The sequence below is a fragment of the Puma concolor genome, chromosome A2 (assembly GCF_028749965.1).
Source record: "Puma concolor isolate L17-30 chromosome A2, mPumCon1.1.hap2, whole genome shotgun sequence".
Lineage (NCBI taxonomy): Eukaryota > Metazoa > Chordata > Mammalia > Carnivora > Felidae > Puma > Puma concolor.
In genome coordinates this window covers 160,103,160-160,124,629 of record NC_141668.1, presented here as the reverse complement: position 1 = coordinate 160,124,629, position 21,470 = coordinate 160,103,160, and the positions used below count along the sequence as shown (strand labels likewise).

General features: G+C 50.4%; 1 protein-coding gene across 3 annotated transcripts; it reads left to right on the top strand.

Moving 5' to 3' along the window:
* Positions 1-1,121: 1,121 nt before the first annotated feature.
* LOC147583688 (cytochrome P450 4F3-like) lies at positions 1,122-18,811 on the top strand. 3 transcript variants are annotated; one of them, XM_086698776.1, is made up of 13 exons: positions 1,122-1,275; positions 1,635-1,827; positions 6,321-6,465; positions 8,081-8,134; positions 8,229-8,356; positions 9,804-9,925; positions 10,632-10,902; positions 11,233-11,299; positions 11,489-11,618; positions 17,160-17,293; positions 17,374-17,438; positions 17,623-17,705; positions 18,080-18,811. In XM_086698776.1, exons 2-13 carry the CDS (start codon positions 1,636-1,638, stop codon positions 18,255-18,257), a joined length of 1,569 nt encoding a protein of 522 aa, XP_086554902.1. In that variant the 5' UTR covers positions 1,122-1,275; position 1,635; the 3' UTR covers positions 18,258-18,811. The 3 variants fall into 3 exon arrangements, with proteins under 3 accessions (XP_086554902.1, XP_086554903.1, XP_086554901.1); XM_086698777.1 differs by having other exon boundaries at positions 1,228-1,368; positions 10,758-10,902; XM_086698775.1 differs by having other exon boundaries at positions 1,231-1,368.
* The last annotated feature ends 2,659 nt before the right edge of the window (positions 18,812-21,470 follow it).

Genomic DNA, 21,470 nt, shown 5'->3' with positions numbered 1-21,470 from the left:
GAGCTCTAAGAGGGCACCGGGCACACAGTAGGTATACACTCCATGGAACACCCAACACACAGTAGGTGTGATTTATGTAGAGCACCTAGCACTTAGTAAGCATGTCTTGTAGAGGTCCCCAGCACATGTAGGCATGCTTTAGGTCAACACCTGGCATACGGTTGACAGGATTTGTGTCAAACAGAAGGGGCGCACAGTGGGTGTACTTTATACGACGTACCTGGCTTGTGGTGGGCACACTTCATGTAGCGTTCCCAACACACTGTAGGCACATTTTTTGTGGTACCCAGCACATAGTAGGCACACTTTACAGACAGTCTTCTGCAAACAGTAGGTTTACTTTACGTGGAACGCTGGCACAGAGCAGCACACACACTAGTCACGAGCTCTTTCTTGGCAACTTATCTTTTTGGGGGTCCCTGATCTTTCCTACATTCCTGTGGAACCGTCTTCTGTCCCCCTCTCAGGCCCTCATCTGACATCCCATTTCCCAGATGGCAAGACTGAGCCTAGAGAGGGCCAGCACAGCCTAAGGTCACAGCCAGGAGGGGGCTGAACTGCGTGCAGGGTCTCCCAGCTCTGTCTGGGCCCCCCTCCCTCTCCTGGCCTCCTGCAGCCTTACCCTCTCACCTCCAGGTGACTTCTTCCCACTGGGCCCTTTACCCCCTGAGTCTGATGCAAGTAACCCCCAGCCAGAAGGGCTTTTTGTTCCTGCCCCCAGTGGTCTTGTGTCAGCCCAGGCCCTAGGCTGCTTGGAGGCAGGGCTTGAACTCCTGCCAGGCTGTGCAGCCCGGAGGCCCGAGGCTTCCTGATTCTGCGCTGGGAAATGGTGCATGCCTCTGACCTGCCTCGTACGTGGAGAGGAGCCCCAGAGATGTTTTGGGACTAGGCTTGGCTGCACCCTGCCCCCATGGCACCTGAACTCTCACGTTCAAGCTTTTCCCTGCTGTGCCCTGCTGGCCTTGAAAGGGCAGGGGTGGCTGTTAGTTGGGGGCCAGGAGTCACCTTTGCCCATCTGTCAACGGATCCCCCACCCCCATGTGGGGGATGCTGAGTTGTGAGAACTCATTCCCATACTCTCTTTATAACACGGAAGTCCCCCTCCCCCACCTACTAGTTGGGCCACTGCCAGGTGGGGAGGAGGTAAGCAGGCAGGCAGGGATTGGCTGGTTTAGCCTGGCCACTGCCAGTGTCCCCTAGGTCAGGCGCCAGGGACAAAGACTTTCCAAGAGGAGGGGAGAGGAGGCTGTGTGGATAAGCTGCCCTGGTCTGAAGGTACCTGGCTGGGGGTCTTGATCCTGGGTAGTGAAGGATGCTGCCCAAGGGTGGGGTGGCTCCAGAGAGCCGCTGGGAGCAGAGTGGCTACTGGTGGGTGGTTAGCTATCTCTCACTCTCTGTCTTTGTCTCCCTCTCACTCACTCTGCCTCTCCCTCTGGAATTGTCTAGGTCCTCCTCCCCTCTCTGAATCACTGTTTGCCCAGTGCTGAGCACTCACTATCCCTACCCCTGTCTGTCCATGCCCCTCCCATCCCGGTGTGGGGGAGGGGCTCTCCCTCTGTTCCTGAAGAGTCCAGAGAGCTCACCCTTGGGCCCATTTCCTCGGCCTCAGCAAAATCTGTCCCCTCTGCCTCCAGGATGCTGAGCCTGTCCTGGCTGGGACTTGGGCAGGTGGCAGCCTCCCCATGGCTGCTCCTGCTGCTGGTGGGGGCCTCCTGGCTCTTGGCCCGCGTCCTGGCCTGGAGCTACAGCTTCTATGACACCTGCTGCCGCCTCCGGTGTTTCCCACAGCCCCCGAAGCAGAGCTGGTTTTGGGGTCACCTGGGACTGGTGAGTGTGGGTGGCAGGACGGGCCTGGGGCATCGGGGTGGAGGCACTTTCCCAAGGGTGGGGAACGGGGACCTGGGGTGGGGCTGGGGTCTGGGACAGCAGAGGAGGGCTGCAAAGAGCCAAGTTCCCCGGTGTCCCCACAATCTTGCCAGGGGCCACCGTGCAGGGTCCGCTCCCTGCCTGGCCCATGTTTGCTGGCCTCAGGCAAACACATCGTATCTGTGGGGTTTGGCTTCCCCACGGAATCAGTTCTGACCTCTGCTCCCCTCTCCCGCCATGGGGTGCTGCTGGGCTGGAGGAGAGGGGTGAGCTGTGCGCCCTTTTCTTCTGCCTCCTTTTTGTGATCTTGCCTTTCACTCCCAAGATACATCAACGAGCCCCATTGCCCAACTGGGATAAAAGTTGACCACTTCCCCTTTCAGAAGGAATCACCCTGGCCTTGACCTTCGTGACCAAACCTATTTCATTCAGTGTCTGCATCTCGGCAGCCCGTCTTCACCCATTCCTGCCTGGTTCCCACCCCTGTCATGTTTCCAGGACATGACCATGACCTCATCACCCCCCGGAAGCAATCTGGTCCTGCTGACCACCGCAGCTGCCCAGAATCCTTGTCTTCTGGGTTCTCGCACACCACCCAGCCCCGGTCTCCACTTGGCTCTTCCTCACCCCACCTTTCCATGCGGGGAGCCTTCAGGGTCCTAACCGACCTGCCCTCTTCTCTGGCTCCCCAGGCCATTGCCTCACCTGGGGGGGCTCTGACTCCCAAGGGGGCCATCAACTCCCACCACAAATGAATTATAAGCTTCCAGCTCTCTGGCCCCAGTCTCCCCTGTGGTCCTTTCTGTCTTTAACCCAGGAGAGGTTTTTCTGAAATTTCACTTCTGTTAACACCACTACTCAGCTGAAAACCATTCTGTAAGACTGATCATCATTCTAGAGAGAGACCACGTGTTGCCTGGCCAGGCTCTGCTGCCCTCCTGGCCCCGTGCACACCCTGGACCCTCCAAGCTCCTGCTTTCTCTCCTCCACGAGCCAAACCCTTCCTACCTCAGGCCCTTTGCTTGTGCTGCTCTTTTGCCTGGAAGGGCTTCCCTTCCTGCAGCCACTGGGTCGATCCCTCCTTTTCTGGTTGCATTTTCAGCTCAGGTGTAATTTCTACGAGCCTCCCTTGACTTCCCCCCCTGGACCTTGACCTCTGACTTGGTCCTGCTCACACTCAAACAGTTAATTGTCCAGTTATTTGTTTATTATCTCTCTTTTTCTCTCTCTCACTAGACAGTGGCACTGGGTATAGATTGGTATCTATAATGGCCGGCTCAGGAGCTGACATACAGTTGGCACTTAATAACTGTTTGATAATGTCATGGTGGAGGCCTTGTTCTAGGTTTGGATGAACTTACCATCACCTCCCTTGGTCATCCAATGCCAAAGGGACAGGGGCCAGCTCCACCCCTGCCCTCCCACAAACCAGCTCATTACACAACAGGATGCCCTAAGCTTGTCCTGAATGTTACCTGATATTCTGGGTGTTGGCAATTTCTCAGCAAGTTATGGAGGTAGCAGGAATGTTATAAAATTACAGTTCCTACACCTCCTATGAGGGCTTGGCCATGGAGGCTGGTCTTGGTCACTCTTCACTCAGCTGTGTGACCTCAGCTGAGTCACTCTCCCTCTCTGGGCCAATCTCCTCAAATTCCTCAGAGTTCTTAGGGAGCAGGGAACAGTCACAAAAGTGAAAATGACTCGTATTCACCTGTCTGGATCATCTGGAAGTATTTGTCAGGCCGGGATGGGGCTTCCCGTGGGACTGGAGAGGATGCCTCACTGGGAGGCAAGCCCGCCTCCTTCTCCTTTTGGGAGACGCGGCCTGGGTTTCTTCATTTGTAAAAGGCACGGCTGATGGGTGAGTCCATAGGTTCAGGGGATAGGTTCATAGATAGTCCATAAGTTCATAGGTAGAGGTAGATAGACAGATAGACAGACAGACAGACAGACAGACAGACAGATGGGATGCACCATTCCAGCTGGTGGGCAGAAGAGGACATACGTGGGAGCTGCCCTCCTGACTGATGGGCAGAGCTCACACCTGTGTCCTGGGGTCTGTCAGAGCTGGAAGGTCTGCACACCTTCACCATCTGGGGAGCGGGGGGCTGTGTGGACTGGCCAGGACATGACAGGACATGGGAACGAGCCCCAGTACAAAACGTGAGGCCACCCTGCTGTTCCCATGGGCACTTCCCTGAGATTGGAATGATTCCCGGAAGAAGAAAGATCTGACTTCTCAAGCCAAGGTCAGCCTCTCTGGGGGCAGAGAGCGTGTCTTCTCCCTGTGTCATGGGAGGGACCCTTGCGACATGGAGAGTCTTCCGGGATCACTCTGCCCCCAAGGGAAGGAGCAGGAAGAAACAGAGATCCCCTCCGTCTATGCAGAGTCTGGACACACTGACCACGGCAGAGGTTGCAGGGGAACTTGCCGTGGCTCCTTCTGCGGAGGTGATGGCCCCTGTCTTGCTTGTAGGTCCACCCCACAGAGCAGGGATTGAGGGTCTTAATTCAGCTGGTGGCTGCCTACTCGCAGGGTTTATGATCTGCTTGGGCTCCCATCATTTCTTGCCACCGTGGCATTGCCTGCTCTGTCATCATGCCACAGGTACCCATCTGGAATATGTAGCCATGGGCACGGTGGTAGCATTTGAGGGCCACATACCCCTCCCTGCCAGGCTTCTGTGAGGTCCCTGTGGATTCCAAGGTCCTTTCTGCTCTTGGGCGACCTTGGTCATTGCTTTCTTCTGGACACTGCTTCAGGAGTGTCCTTGGGGAGGCTCAATCCAGGTATTGTCTTGGGGGAACCCCAATCTTGGGCATGTAGAGCTAGAGACACCTTCAATTCTGTGTGGTCAGAGTGGGTCTGATGGAGAGACAGGGGTAAGGGGAACTCAGAGGGGAAGCAAGGCATCTGCTGTTTGGGTAGTCTGGGAGCCTTCTTAGAGAAGGAGTTGTTGGAAGGGGGTCTGGACTGATGGGTAGGAATTTTTTTTTTCAACGTTTATTTATTTTGGGGACAGAGAGAGACAGAGCATGAACGGGGGAGGGGCAGAGAGAGAGGGAGACACAGAATCGGAAACAGGCTCCAGGCTCTGAGCCATCAGCCCAGAGCCCGACGCGGGGCTCGAACTCACGGAGCGTGAGATCGTGACCTGGCTGAAGTCGGATGCCCAACAGACTGCGCCACCCAGGCGCCCCAGGGTAGGAATTTTTTAAGAAAAGAAGAGAAAGTATATACTGTGGAGAGGAATAGCCCACTCAAAGGCCTGGAGGGGACAAAGCAAACACCTGTTTTTTTTAAAGTTTATTTATTTCTTGAGAGAGAGAGAGAGAGAGAACACGCATGAGTGGGGGAGGGGCAGAGGGAGAGAGTGGGAGAGAGAATTCCAAGCAGGCTCCACACTGTCAGTGCAGCTCTTGAACTCATGAATAGTGATATCATGACCCATGCCAAAATCAAGAGTCAGATGCCTAACCAACTGAGCCACCCCACTGCCTTGCGAGCACCAGGGTTTTGAGCAACCATGAGTTGAGTGCATAAAGAGCAATGCTGGTGAGAGGCAGGGAGAAGGTGGAGGGGACAGCAGAGCCAGCGGGGCTGCAGGACTGTGTGGGGGCAGGGGGTTTATTCTGAGGGTTCTGGGGAGCCATGGAGGGTGTGCAGGTCAGGAGACAGAGACATTTGGAGTGGGAGAGATAGAGAGAGAAATAGAGGTGAAGAAAGAGAGAGATACAGAGAAAAATTGAGGGAGTCAGAGAGGACATACAGAGAATGTAAAAGAAACATACACAAACACATATCATCTATCATCTATCATCTACCCATGCATCTCTCATCTCTTTCCTTTCTCTCTTCATCCATCCACCCATGCATGCATGCATGCATCCATACGTCTGTCCATGCATCCACCCGTCCATCCAAGCGTCCATCCATCCATGCATCTATGCATCCATATATCTGTCTGTCCGTCCATCTGTCCATGCATCCATCCAACCATCTTCCCATTTATCTGTCATCCCTCTTCTCTCTCTTCCCCTCACTCTCTCTCTCTCTCTCTCTGTCTATGTATCTCTCTATAATCTATCTATCTCTCTCTATCTCTCTATCTCTATCTATCTATCTATCTATCTATCTATCTATCTCATTATCTATCATCTATCTATCTATCTATCATCATCATGTTGCTCTCCATAATCTAGCTATTATCATCTGGCTGTCTATCACCTACCTAAAGATAAAGAGGAAGATTGTGAGAGTGAAGGGAGAGGGAGAGGCACATAGATAGACACACAAAAAGAGACAAACAGACCAACAAAGGGAAGCTGACTTGGTGAGATGTAAAGGTGTAGACTAATAATGCAGGCAGAAGAGGGGATGCAGTGGGAAGTTGTAAGCTTCTGGGGCTGCTGCCTGACCTGGCCTTCCTCCTCCACCCTGCCATCCCCAGGTAAGGAGCAATGAAGAAGACTTGAGGTTCATGGAGAGTCTGAGCCACAGCTTCCGTGATGTTCACCTGTGGTGGATGGGGCCCATCTACCCACTTCTGCGGTTCGTCCACCCCAAGTTCGTTGCCCCCCTGCTCCAGGCCCCAGGTATCTCTCCCAGGAGCACCTGACCCAGCCACTCCCTTGTCCCTGTTCCCAGTTCTTTGCACCTCTGGACAGACCAGGTTGAGCAGGGAAGTAGGTAGTATTGATGGAGACCTGCCATTAACCTGCTGGGCGACTCTGGGCAGGTCCCTGGCTCTCTCTGGTTCTCAGTCGTTTTCAATTTTGAGTGGTGGAAATTCAGCAATGTTGGTCTAAGAGAAGAAAGGGAATCTATTGACTGAAAAGCTGAAGGAATGTTGTCTTCAGGCGTGGTTGGATCCAGTCTTCAAACAGTGCCATTGGGAATCTGTCTTTCTCTTGTAGTTCTGTGTTCCTTGGTGACAGCTTCACTCTCATGTTGACAAAGATGAGTCTAAGAAGCTCAACCCCAATGAAAACGTGAGCTCATTCTCTGAAGACCCAGAAATAGTTGCAGGATTCTCTTAAATTGGCCTGGCTTGGGTCACAGGGACCAATTCTTCCTCTAGTCATGGCAACTTGATTGTTAAGGGTTAGGGTCATATGTTCAGCTCTGGAACGGAGGATGGAGTGGCATGGCCACCCTCCCTAGCTACTTGGACTGAAGGAGGAAGAGGAGCGAGGTGTTGGTTCCAGAAGGGGATGGACAGGCAGATACCACAGATGTCCATTCACTGGCATCTCTGCTAGGGGGGCATTTCCTGGGTGGGGAAACGGAGGTTCAAGGAGGCATAATAACTTCTCAAGGTCACATAGCATGCCGAAGGCTTTCTCTTACTTCTTCTGTGTGTTCTTGGCTGCCCTAACTGCCTCTGGTAGGAGGGACCTTTAGTTGGAAGGGGATTTGGGGTAGGGAGATGGCCAGAGTGTTGTGGGGGAAGATGCACAGAGTGTTGTGGGGAGCTGGTCTAGAGGCACGAGGGAGCAGTGGCAGCTCGTTGTGGTGGGGGGAGCTCAGCATCTGAGGGTGGCAACATTGTTAGGTCTCTTAAGGACAGAGAAGCCCCTGAGCCTAAGCACTTAATGATAACTATGGGATGGAAGAGAATCCTGAGAAAGGCTAGGTCACACCTGGGCCATGTCTGGGACATTAGTGGGACCATATTTAAGTCCTGCCAGGGACCGTCTATGAGACACACTGAGGTCGTGTCAGATTGTCTTTGGGTCCATTCAGAGGATGCTGCATGAGGCCAGTGTGTGTTACGCATGTTGTTTCGTGTCAGGGCACGTTACCATGTGTTGGGGCCATGTCAGAAGTTCCAGGAGATGTCAGAGGGTTCTGGGACAGGTGCGATGTCCTAGGTCCCTGTAAAGGCATTTTGTGGAGTGCTGATTTGTGCTTGGGTGTTTCGAACATGTCGGACCGGCAAGGAGCCATGACAAGGCATGTTGGGTGTGTTGTGCCCTATTTTCGGGAGCATCTAAGTACCTAGGGGTAGGTCCATGGGCTCTGCCTTTGCTCTGCTCTGTGCTGCAGCCTGGTCTTGTCCCCCCTCACCTCCCCACTCTGCCCTATAGAATTCCCACTATGGAGGTTGGAGGGGGTATGCATTCCCCTGGCTTGGATCCTCCACCCCCCAACCCAAAGCCCATCCCTGCCTCGTCTCTATGGCCCCTGATGATCTGTCTCTCCTGCCAGCCACCATCGTGCCCAAGGATAAGTTTTTCTACAGGTTTCTGAGGCCCTGGCTGGGTGAGTAACTGTTAAGTGAAGGAGGTTGGGGACAACCTTGGGGTCTCAGGGGAAAGCACTGCCCTTGCCTACTCCTCGTGGCTGCCTCTACTAGGGGATGGGCTCCTGCTGACTGCTGGTGACAAGTGGAGCCACCACCGTCGTTTGCTGACACCTGCCTTCCACTTTGAAATCTTGAAATCCTATGTGAAGATTTTCAACAAAAGTGCAGACATCATGCATGTGAGTTGAAACCCAGGGACCAGGCTGGAGCCTTGGGAAAAGGGGAGTGGCCTGGAGTCCTGGCTTTGCTAGATGACTTTTGGGCCATTCTATTTCGTCTCCAAGCATCAGTTTCCCCATGTGTCAAATGAGGATTATAAGCCCTTCTTAAAGGGTGGTCAAGATGATGTAATGGAATCACGGTCCTGGCACATTGTAGGTGCTCGGAAGGTGTTAGCTTCTAATCTGCCTCACTGAAACTCTGTGAAACTTGAGACACTAATGATGAAGATTGTATGGCAGCTCTTTCTTCACTGAACTGCACCTTAAAACTCATGAGGTTGAAAGGATTTGTGTTTTATTGCTCGCAAGATGATGAGTCCGGAGAATAGTTCTTATTTTGGCTGGAATCACTCAGGTGTCTGTGGCCATGGCTGGGTTTGGGAGACAGCTCTGCTTTTCCAGGCTCAGCTCTGCCACACATTTGGGGCTTGGCTAATGGTTGGCTAGTCTAGGATGGCCTTGGTGGGACAACCAGACTCCCGCATTTGTCCCTCATCTTCCAGTAGGCTAGCCTAGGCTTGATCGCATGGTAGACCCTGGGCTCCAAGAGAACAAGCAGAAACATGCAGTACCTCTTGAAGCCTAGTTTCAGAACAGGCAACCGGGACCTCCACCTTCTTCTGTTGGTGGAAGCAAGTCCCACATCCAGCTCCAATTCAAGAGCTGGAGAAAGAGGTTTTACCTCCTAATGGAAGATCTGCCAAACCTCATTGCAAAGGGTGAAGGTAGAGGGAGGGATGAGGAAATGGAGACATTTTTGCAACAGTCGCCTACCTCTATGATAATGACGAAGATGAGGGTGAGAGCTAATGGTTACTTAGCTCTTGGTGTATATCAGGAACCATGAGAACATGGCCTGAGCCCAAGTTGGACACGTAACCGACTGAGCCTCCCCACTGCCCCTCATGCACCAGTTCTATTGCACACGTTGTCTTATCTAATTTCATATATATAAGGTAGAGATGATGATTATTGTCTCATTACGGGTGATGAAACTGAGGCTCAGAGAGGTTAGGGAGCATGCTCCCGTTCACACAGCTAGCAAGTGAGCTAATAAATGGAGTTGGGATTCCAACCTGGTTTGTCTGACAACAGAGCAAGTCATCTTAACTGTTACTGAAGCTTTGACAGGTGGAGTCCAGAGGACAGCAGTGGGGTGACCAAGGGCACACAGGGGTGTAGGAAGCAGAGCCAGGATTTGAACTCATGTCTCCTGACCCCCAGCCATTGGGTGTTAATAGTAAGAGTTTCTATTCCCTCCCAAGCCTGGTCCTCCCTGGAGATGGGTGCCTGGGGTGGAGGACCAGGAGCCTAGGTTTTGGGGAGTCCATCCTGGTGATTGGGACTGAGGGGGAGCTCAGGGGAGGTAGGTCCCAGCCCCAGATGTGCCCCTTTCTCTGTCCAGGCCAAGTGGAAGCGCCTAGTCTCAGCGGGCAGCACCCGATTGGACATGTTTGAGCACATCAGCCTCATGACCCTGGACAGTCTGCAGAAATGTGTCTTCAGTTTTGACAGCAATTGCCAGGAGTGAGTGCTTGCTCAGGACCTGGGAACATGAACCCTAGACCCAAGGGAGTCGATGGAGAAGGGAGGGTGGCCAGGGCGGTCAGATGGGACTTCCTGGAGAAGATGGATCAGAGTGAGACAAAGAAGGACAAGGAAGGGAAAGAGAAAGGTAAGGTTTCAGGTAAGCAAAAATGCTTGATAAAGGCCAACAGGACTAGGATGAATAAAGCATGTGCCACCTTGGGAATGAGATTGGAGGGTTGGCAGGGGGGCTAATCTTAAGGATATTGAAACGTGAAGCAAAGGGGTCTGAGCTTTATCCTGAGGTTTCCAGAGATGGAAGGTGGAAGGTATTTGAGCAGATGAAGGCCATGGTCAGAGCTGTTCTTGGACATCGGACTCTAGAGAAGACCAACTGTCACATAGACACAGAATTTGAGGAGGAAGCAGCTGGAATGTGGTGGCGAAAATGGGGCAGATTTGGGGGAAAGTAAGGAGGAATGGGCAGGGGCAGATACTGTGTAGGACAGAAGAGAGATGAGTGTGATACCCAAGGTGTTCCCAGGGTCTGGGCCATGATTCCATTGACAGAGATGGCAGGTGGAGAGAGAAGCATGCCTGGAGGACACTCTGTTTTGTAGGGACATGCTTCTGAGGTTCTGGTTGGAAGGCACTCCTAGGGCCTCACGTGGGTTAAGGAGCTGTTCTCTATGGCCTGACCCTTCAGGAGCCCCAGTGAATATATTGCTGCCATCTTGGAGCTCAGTGCCCTTGTGGTGAAACGGCAGAGGCAGATCTTCCTGCACCCGGACTTGCTGTACTACCTCACCCCTGATGGGCGGCGCTTCCGCAGGGCTTGTGACCTGGTGCACAACTTCACAGATGCCATCATCCAGGAGAGGCGCTGCTCCCTCATTACTGAGGGCTCCCATGACTTCCTCAAGGCCAAGGCTAAGGCCAAGACTTTGGACTTCATTGATGTGCTCCTGCTGGCCAAGGTGGGCTTCCCTGGGATCAGAATTCAAGAGTTAGAATGGACCTTGACTTCAAATGTCAGATGGGAGAACTTGGACTTGACCCAGCGGGTACTGAGGAGCCATGGAAGGTGCTTGAGGAAGGGAGAGACAGGTCAGGGATATGTTTTAGACGTGACTTTGTAGAAGGCTGCTTGGGAGAAGAAAGCTGGAGACAGGGAGACCTGTGGGATAGGGCTCTAGAGATGATGAGGGATGAATCCTGCTTTGATGATGGAGCCTGAGGGACTGTTTCAGGTGAGACTCAGGTGCCCTCGAGCTGGTGTGATTCAGGAGGTCGTGCCCTTTCTGCAGGATGAAGATGGGAAGGAACTGTCCCATGAGGATATCCGAGCTGAAGCTGACACCTTCATGTTTGGGGGTAAGCATCCCAGTGTGGGACTGCAGGGGGTAGGAGTCTGTCCAATCCCAGGGACTTGGCAGGTGGGCCCTGGACCACCCCATCCCACCTCATCTTCCCCAAACTCCCTGAGGGCCCTAATGAAGGGCGCTGTCCACCCTCTGGTGCTGAACAAGCCCAGAGACCCAAGCCTGTCTGGCTGCCTCTCAGGCCATGACACCACGGCCAGTGGTCTCTCCTGGGTCCTGTACAACCTTGCGAAGCACCCAGAGTATCAGGAGCGCTGTCGGCAGGAGGTGCAAGAGCTCCTGAGGGACCGTGAGCCTAAAGAGATTGAATGGTGAGTGCAGGTCCTCATGTCCTGTTCTGGAACCCCTCTCATTGGCTCTGCTCCCCTGCTGGGGAAGGGGAAAGAACTTTTTGTTGATTGTGTCATTATTGCTTAGAGAGACTAGGAGCAGAACCCAGAGGCAAGGGTATGGTACCCAGCCTGGAGAGCAGGGGAAAGCAGGCTTATGCAACAGAAAGATTGGAGTGTCCACATGTATTGCCCTGCTTGCTTGCTATGTGACTTGAATAAAACCAATTCCCTTTTCTGAGTACCACCTTTCTCCTCTGTAAATGGGGGCGGGACAGGTCAGGGAATGTCTCCTCCAAGGGCTGCTTGGAGAACCGTGACAATGTGTGTAGAACAGATGCCATCCAGCGTGTGTTCAGTAAATGAAATTCTCTCCCTTGCTTTTCTGCCTGAAGTTGCACATTTCCCCTAGAGAACCCTGCTCTTAATTTTTGCTCTTATATCTAATTCTCACCTACTATCTATTCCAGGGATTCACAAGTAGTCCTTGAAGGTAAAAAAGTTACCCATTGCTTGGTTCAGTAAACATGTCTACACTGCCCCTCCTTCTCAACTCCATGTCCAGTCCCCTTTAAGTCCTACTTGGTCAAGGCTGGATCATGGAGGAAAGAAGGGGGTGAGGCTGGGTAGCAAAGAAGCAAATATGAATTCAGCTCTCTGGGAATGGGTAGTGGACAGTGCTCCAGGCCTTACGGACAGTTTGGGCAAAGGCCCTGATGGCGGCATGCAGCGGTGGGCCTGGCGTGTTTGGGAGGAAGTAAACGTGGCTGGATCCTTGTGAAATTTACAGTGTGAATCATCTGTGAGGCTCCCAGTGAGGCTGGAGCTGGTAGTTGGTAATGGAAGCCCTTCTTGGTCTGCTTTGGAAACCACGTGAAGATTTTCCAAAGGTGTCAGTTCAAGTCCTCTGGGAAGCCAGTATTGGATAAAAGATTCTATTGGATAAAAGATTTTATTGGATAAAAGTGTTCAGGGATACTGCTCTCAGGGAGGGAGTCTCACATTGGGCAGAAGTGATCAGAAAGTAGGGGCCCACCATGCTCTCTCAGTGGCTGGGACCTGCCCAAGAAAGTGTGGCCTTGGCTTGAATGCTGCTGCAGAGCCCAGAGGCCCTCTAACTGGAGGCTGTCAGCCGACTGCACTCCTTGGAGCTGGACATCAAGTTCTTTCTTGAAGGGAGATTCGTGACTAATATAGGAAGGCAGTGGGGAGCCATGGGAGATGTTTGAGCAGGGGACAGACAAGTCAGATATTCGAATTAAACATATCTGCAAACTGGAGGAGATGAGGTGGAGCCTGGGGATCCCAGGGAGATTTGGGGCCAAGGGCTGAAGAATGGGGAAGAGATGTTGGACTGAACACTTTGGAGGTAGTGCCTTCAACTTCAAGGCTGGGCTCAGTACAGCAGTTGCGTGAAGTGGAGAAGTGTTTTTGTGTGTCTCTCAACTTCAAACACTTAGTGCCCTTGGTAACAATTCAAATGGTGGGAAATGCTTTACAATGGATATAATAAGCCTTTGTCTTTTTTCAATCTCGGGTTTATTGAGATATAGTTGACATAAAATACTGTGTATACAACACAAGGTATACACCACGAGGGTTTGATATACGTATATATTGCAAAAGGAGCACAGGGTTAAATACTTTCCTTACCTCACACAAGCCTCTGCCTTATCCAGCACCCCAATCCCATCCCCACCTTTGATGATCTCTGGTGTGCTTCCAGTGATCATCTCTGCCCACACCCATGTGCCCACAGTCTCTCTCATTTTGCGCCTAGTCTTTTCTCTCCACAGCTGAGAGAAAACACAGAGCATTCAGGCATGCACACTGACAATATAACTTCAAGATCTTTTCCTTTCCCCTCCAGACGTAAGTTTTGGGAAATTAATTTTGAATTACAAAATCCATAATGGGAAGAAGTCCTTTTTTTTCTTCTCCTTGCACAAAATGCAACACTACGGAGAAGGTTAGGTCCACCTTTGTTGCTGTCCCCCCAAGCCTAATCAATCCCCTCTCTCCTGAGGGGCCTCCAGGGACATCAATTTGTCATATGTCCTTTCAGACTTTTCAGAAGGTCTTGTAGCTATGTATTTCTATAGTTATAATGGTTTTAATAGAAACACACACACATTTGGTTACTTGTTCTTTTCTCTTTTCTCTCAACAGTTGTTTTCGACTCCTCTCTAATTGTAAATCGCACACTTTATTCAGCTCACCCCTCTGTTGGGGACGTTTATGTGATGATTTGCATTCATGACAGATATTGCTGAATTGCCTTTTAGCACCTCTGTACCGATTTACCCTGCAGTGCTTGATAGGACTAGTGATCTGTATTTCCTCCTTTTGATAACTGTGTAGTATTCCATCAGATGGATGTACCATAATTACGTAAACATTCCCCTGCCGAGGGTCATTTGTATAGTTTGGAGCCTTATGCTGTAATAAACATGATGTAGCAAACATCCATGTACACACTGATTTTTGCTCCCATGTGAGGATGTCTCTCCAGAACACATTTCTGGGTGTGGAATTGCTGAATCAAAGACCATTTGAGTTTTCACAATGTAATCGCTCTTGACAAATCCACTCCTCTAGACAGATTTTGAGAGTGACAATTTTCTCGCATCTTTGCTGACAGTGTGCATAATGAAATTCTAAAACTCTTGCCAGTCTGGTAGGTGAATAGAATACTTCATTATCCTAATGAATATCACTTTAAGAATGGGTATGGGGCGCCTGGGTGGCGCAGTCGGTTAAGCGTCCGACTTCAGCCAGGTCACGATCTCGCGGTCCGTGAGTTCGAGCCCCGCGTCGGGCTCTGGGCTGATGGCTCAGAGCCTGGAGCCTGTTTCCAGTTCTGTGTCTCCCTCTCTCTCTGCCCCTCCCCCGTTCATGCTCTGTCTACTCTGTCCCAAAAATAAATAAATGTTGAAAAAAAAAATTAAAAAAAAAAAGAGTGGGTAAAACTGAGCACGATTTTCACATGTTTATGAACCATGCATATTTATTTTTCTGTGAAGCTTCAATTTGCATAATTTGCCCTTTTTACTTTGAGTTTTTTCTGTTTTTCATTTTAAAATTGATTTGTGAGGACGCTTTACATATAAAGAAAATTAGTTCCTTTTCTGTTATGCAAAAATTCTTTCCTGGATTGACTTTTGACTTTATTTTAGTTTTTGTTCATTTATTTGGAGTCACGTTTATTAACTTTTTTTTATAGCTTCTTTTTTTTTTTTTTTTTTAATGCTTGGAAAGGCCCTTCCCATTCTAATGCTAAACTGTAACACTTGTTCGTTTTCTTGTAATGGATTTATTTATTAAAAATATTTTGTTTATGGGACACCTGGGTGGCTCAGTTGGTTGGACGTCCGACTCTTGATTTTGGCTCAGGTCATGATCTCGTGATTCATGAATTTGAGCCCCACCTTGGGCTCTGTGCTGACAGCTCAGAGCCTAGAGCCTGCTTCGGATTCCCTGTCTCCCTCTCCCTCTCTGCCCCTTCCCTGCTCATGCTGTCTCTCTCGCTCAAAAAATAAATAAACATTAAAACAAATTTAAAAATTCACAGATCTGTGTTATATCACAGATCTGCTGCTGGTTCTTATCTTTCTCAGAAACATAGCACTATGACTTTGTCAGACATCCGTGGTTCTATGGACATTTAGATTGTTGCTTTGGACTGTCGTATGGAAAGTTCCTCTCTAGTCCCTTGGACCTAAATATCCAGAAGGTTTCCATCTAATGACCGCAATGAACCCCTTGGTGTTCATGTCTTTATCTACCTGTCTGAGAATGTCTCCAGGTCCTAGGCTGAGAGCCAACTTGCTGGGTCATGAAACACACATCGCCTTTCCTTGACCATGCCGATGCCTTGCAGAGTGGTGGCTCCTGTCCATACCTTTACTGTCAGTGCGTGGGGTCCCCCCACCCTGGTGCCTCAGCCGGGCTTTACCATCACCCACTTTGTTAATTCTCACCTCGAATACATATGAGGTAACATCCCATTGCTATATAATTTCCATTCTGGTAATCGGCGACTTGGAGCATCTCTTCAAGTTTTATTTAGTTATTTCTTTTCAATGGTTATTTATTTAGTTTTGAGAGAGAGCACAAGCGGGGGAGGGGCAGAGAGAGAGGGAGACACAGAATCCAAAGCAGGCTCCAGGCTCCGAGCTCTCAGCACAGAGCCCGACGCGGGGCTTGAACTCATGGACCTCGAGATCATGATGTAAACCGAAGTCATATGCTCAACGGACTGAGCCACCCAGGCGCCCCATCTCTTCATGTTTTAAATCTCTGAGTTTGTGCTCCCATGAATTTCTAGACCATGTCCTTTGTCTACTCTTTTGAGTCGCCTGCCATCTCTCTTGTTGATTGGTAGGAATTCCTTGTCTATTCAAGATATTCTTCTAGATCTATATATTTATTGCAACTATCTTCTGTGAATCTCTCATCTGAATGTTAATTGTTCCATAGAATGGAGTGTTTTGTTAAACAGAAATCCTTAATTCTGTGCATATTTTTTCTTTTCTTTTTTTTTCTTTTCTCTTCACTTCTTTCCTTTTCTTTCTTTCTTCTTTCTTTCTTTCTTTCTTTCTTTCTTTCTTTCTTTCCTTTCTTTTCCTTTTCTTTTTTTGTCTTCTGGTTTATGTTTTGGGGTTTTAAGAATTCTTTCCTAATCATAGGTAACAGAGGTGTCTTCTATATTACATCTTCTTTAACCTTATTTCTTTACCTTTCACGTGTAAGAGAAGACCCCATCTTATATGTAGAGTGCATGATGCTTCAGTTCTTTTGGAGTGTGTGTTGGTGTGACTGTGGGGGTGTCTGTGTCTGTGTCTGAACCATCCCTTGTCTGGGGGTGGTGGGGCCTCCTTTACCGGATGCTATGTTTTCACCTATTCACGTACTTGTCTCTGAGCTCTCTATCTTGTTCTGTGGGTCTGTTTTCCTGTTCTTGCAACAGTGCTTTGCTGCCTTTTAATTTAATTTAATTTAATTTAATTTAATTTAATTTTTTAATTATCACCATACATTTGTAATGGGTCTTAATATCAGGTGAATGGATTCTCTTTTTTGGTCTTTTAACTCGACATACATTTTGAACTTTAAGTTTTTCAAACTGAATAAGATTGCTAAGCTCCAAAAACACCAACTAGATTTTAATTGGGTGCATTGGATACATAAATTAACTTAGAAAGAATCCACACCGTTATATTAGGTATTCCACCTAGGAGGGTGCCTTTTATTTGTTGAAATAACCTGGTAAGTCCAGCAAAGAGATTTTTTTCCTTTTTAAATAAATTGTATAACTTTAGACTTTCTAACTTTTAAAGGTACTGTGTGAATGTTGGGCTTTGTTCCGAAATACTTAAAAAATTTTTTTTAATATTTATTTTTGAGAGAGAGAGAGAGAGCAGGGAGGGGCAGAGAGAGAGGGAGACACAGCATCCGGGGAGCAGCTGGAGGTCTGCGGGAGTGTGATTCGATCCCTGGCTAATCGTTGGGGGGCTTCCTTAGGGACGACCTGGCCCAGTTGCCTTTCCTGACCATGTGCATCAAGGAGAGTCTGCGGTTGCACCCCCCGGTCGCAGCCGTCTCCCGCTGCTGTACCCAGGACGTCGTGCTCCCAGATGGCCGGGTCATCCCCAAAGGTGCCCACAAGACCAGGGGGAGGAGCCTCGCGGGCAGGAAGAGGTGAAACCCTTCCTGACTGGCCCCTCCCCTCCCACAGGTGTTGTCTGCCTCGTTAGTATTTTCGGGACCCACCACAACCCATCCGTGTGGCCAGACCCTGAGGTGCTGCCTCCCCCTCCCTCCCCTCCACCCACCCTCATGCTTGGCCACTTCCCTAGCGGGGCCTAAGGGAGGGCTCAGGGTTCTGACCTGGCAAGTCGCTCCCTCCATGAAACGCACACCTGTGTCTCCAAAGCCGCTGTCTTGGGAAACCCCATCCAACAGTCCCGCCTCTCTCCGCCCCCAGGTATACAATCCTTTCCGCTTTGACCCAGAAAACATCAAGGAAAGGTCTTCCCTGGCTTTTATTCCCTTCTCCGCGGGACCCAGGTGAGGTGGGGATGAGGTGGTGAGGGCAGGGGCCTGGGCCTGAGATCCCAGACGTGGCTGTGGGGGCGGGAAAGGGGGTGTTGAGGATGGTTCTCCTTCTCTCCTCTCCTCCAGAGGTTGGGGGTAAAGGCCTGGGCAGTGGGGGGTGGCTGGGTCCAAGGAGGGCTCCGCGGCGTGCTCAGAGCCCCTTCCCTCTGTCTGGGAGCTCAGGGCTGGGATCTGAGGCAAACTCAGGGACCCCCATATGGGGGTCCCGGGCACGGTTAGTCCCCTCCGGCATCCCTGCGGGCGGGGCTGGCGGTCCCGGGCCAGGTTCGGGGCGCGACGGGACCTGCTGGGGTCCCTGGCGAGTGAGTGCCCACTGCCGCCCGCAGGAACTGCATCGGGCAGACGTTCGCACTGACCGAGATAAAGGTGGTCCTGGCGCTCACGCTGCTGCGCTTTCGGGTCCTGCCCGACAAGGAGGAGCCGCGCAGGAAGCGGGAGATCATCCTGCGCGCCGAGGGCGGGCTTTGGCTGCGGATGGAGCCGCTGAGCGCGGGCCCCCAGTGACCCGCCAGCTCCCCCTGGCTTGGGATCCACCCCGACCCTACACACGCCCCCTGGCGGATTCCCAGGACTAGAACTGTGTGGTCTCTTCTGCCCGAGCGCCACTGATAGCCAGCAGGGGGCGCTCGGGACCTGCGGGAACGCAGTGGGAGGGCGAGGGCGAAGGGTGGGGTGGAGGGGAGGCTGGTGTGTGAGCGCAGGACCCTGGCAGCCTCTCCAGCCGACCACGCCCCCCCCCCACACCTTCTGATTGCGGGTTCTCCCAGAGCCCAATAAGGGCTTTTATCCTGTAGGCAATAGGGAGCCATGGGAGGGGTTTGTGTAGGAGAGGGACCACCGTTAGAGACTGACTGAGGGGCATGTTTGAATCTCTGGGTCACAGTGGAGAACCCATAGTGGCACTACTCTCTGGCCACTCTGACCTGTTCCTATCTAATATACCCAAACTTTTCTTACCCCACAATCCGTCACTGTGTTTCCACGGTCACTATGTTCACTGAAACAAACATAGATGCTTTCTCCTGTGTGTCTGATCATTGCAATCATTGTATCCGTTATGTGGTCTGTTGTTTTCGCTAGTTTTCACTGGTAGGGTTAGTGGTCGCGTGTGCCTGTTTATCTTTGCTTGAGTATCCGTTATCATATTTGAAATAACATGTGTAGAACTTGGAGAAGGTAGCTTTCTCTAGGAGGCATTCTTCGAGCCTCGCTCATCAAGGATGATGTTCAATGGAGTTCAAGGCTTGTGGTGCCAAGATCACTAAGGCAGTTTAAATTCCAGCGGAGGTCACACTTGCAGTCCCCTCTGCCATGTGTTCTCCCCCTGAGCAGTGTAGCTCCTGGAGGCTTCCACCTATGTAAGGAGGATCTTCTTACAACTTTTCTTTCCCATGTCACTCTAGGCTTTGATTTTTCTCCTCTGGCCGTGAGGCCGTGAAAACAGTTTCACACTTCCCTGACTCGCTCCAGCACAAAAGTATAATTCATGCTCCTTTAACTCCAGGTTTCTTTTTTCTTTTCTTTTTTTAAATATTTATTTACTTTTGACAGTGAGAGAGAGAGAGAGACAGAGAGAGAGAGAGAGAGAGAGAGAGAGCATGAGCAGGGGAGGGTCAGACAGAGGGGGAGACACAGAATCTGAAACAGGCTCCAGGCTCTGAGCTGTCAGCACAGAGCCTGATGAGGGGCTCGAACTCATGGACCGGGAGATCATGACCTGAGCCAAAGTCAGATGCTCAACTGACTGAGCCACCCAGGAGCCCCCAGGCTTCTTTTTTCATTTGAGGGGCATCTTTGTTACAATATTTTCCCCACATTTATTCATTGTTGAGAGACAGAGAGAGACAGAGCACGAGCAGGGGACGGGCAGAGAAAGAGGGAGACAGAATCGGAAGCAGGCTCCAGGCTCTGAGCTGTCAGCAGAGCCCGATGCAGGGCTTGAACTCATGAGCTGTGAGATCATGACCTGAGCCGAAGTTGGACGCCCAACTGACTGAGCCACCAAGGTGCCCCTTGAGTGGCATCTTTGTAATTCTTTACTGTCTTTTCAGGTCATTTATGCATTTAAGAAATTGGAAAAGGGGGCACCTGGGTGGCTCAGTTGGTTAGGCGTCCGACTCTTGGTTTTGGCTCAGGTCGTGGTCTGACAGTTTCGTGGGTTTGAGGGCTGCATGGGGCTCTGTGCTAGCAGCGTGGAGCCTGCTTGGGATTCTCTCTCTCCCTCCCTCCCTCTCCCTCTCTCTCTCTGCCCGTCCCCCACTTGCACTGTCTCTGTCTGTCTCAAATAAATCAGTAAACTTAAAAAAAAACTAATTGGAAAAGTATCCAGCTATGAGAGTTGTGGTTTTTTAAATTGAAAGGTTAATCCCAATGATCTAGCTTGCCATTAATGGAACACGAAGTCTCAGTTGGAATTTTATCCATTTCATTTTAGTTTTGTGTGTGTGTGTGTGTGTGAGAGAGAGAGAGAGAGAGAGAGAGAGAGAGAGAGAGAGAGAACCAGTGCAGGTGTGGGAGGGGCAGAGGACCAGGGAAAGAGAGAATCTTAAGCAGGCTTCACATCCAGCTCAGGGCTCAACATGGGGCTCAGTCTCACGACTGTGAGATCATGACTTGAGTCAAAATCAAGGGTAGGACCTTTAACCAACTGAGCTATCCAGGCACCCCTCAGTTGGAATCTTAAATGGTGATGATCCAGTTATCCCTCTATTGTTGAACGTATTGAGGGCGATGATTGTCTTTAAGTGTATAGATTTCTGGACCACAAAAGCTCACATCAGGGTTTCAGGGAGGGGACAGCACATCCCCCAGAGATCCTGGAATTTGGGCTACATGGAGGTAGCAGGTGGCCTTTGAGATTGGCTCCTCCTGGGATGTTCCTGGTTAGAGAGCGGCGTACACATTGGATGTTTTGTCAACAGGATGGACTGTGCTGGAGACTGCTAACTGTGTATCCTCATATTCATTTTTGCCTTCCTATAACCTTTAGTTTTTATTTTAGGTGCACGGCAGGCTGAAATACAGATTGCATTTGAAAGCTTTTCTTGAAACTAGATTGGCTAAATGACTATACCCTGTCCCATAGGAAAAGTCAAAGAGTACCTGGTAATTCTAGAAGCTCTCCTTATGGAGAGGTAGACACTCTCTCTGTCCAGTTTCCCCTTTCTTCTTTGCTGCGTCTTGGGGGGATGTGGGGACCTGCAGCTTCATCCTGGATCAAGGAGGTAAGACTACTCTTCAAGGAAGGTGGGACAGATAACTAGATGCAATTAGGTTCAGATGACCCTGGATCCACGGCACCTTGGAGTTTTACTGCCAAGGTCACAAACACAGTCTGTTATTCACTAGCTGTTTGGGTGGGGGGAAATTGTCGGTCTCTCTGAGGCTGTGTTCTGTTACCATACAGTTATAGCCACCTTGTTACACTGATGGAGAGACTGAATAAGCAACATGTGCAACATCACTCAATCAGTAGGTGGTAAGTACTCTCTTCTTTTTGCATCGCATTCTAACATTTAAAAGGCTGTAGTCACAAAAGTTAAATTTAAGTATTGAGGAATGTGGCAATCTTCTGTGAAGAAAATTATCATTAGAAGATCTAGTTAGTTGGGAACACAAGCTGGTGCAGCCACGCTGGAAAACAGTATGGAGGTTCCTCAAAAAACCAAAAATAGAACTACTGTACAACTCAGCAATTGCACTACCGGGTATTTATCT

What these genes read in the sequence shown, in the direction of transcription:
- LOC147583688 (XM_086698775.1), top strand. Translation starts at nt 1,313, where the DNA reads ATGCTGCCCAAGGGTGGGGTGGCTCCAGAGAGCCGCTGGGAGCAGAGT. An exon ending in TGACACCTTCATGTTTGGGG is followed by an intron (nt 11,300 to 11,488) that starts GTAAGCATCCCA and finishes GCTGCCTCTCAG; the next exon opens with GCCATGACACCACGGCCAGT. An exon ending in CCGTGTGGCCAGACCCTGAG is followed by an intron (nt 17,439 to 17,622) that starts GTGCTGCCTCCC and finishes CTCCGCCCCCAG; the next exon opens with GTATACAATCCTTTCCGCTT.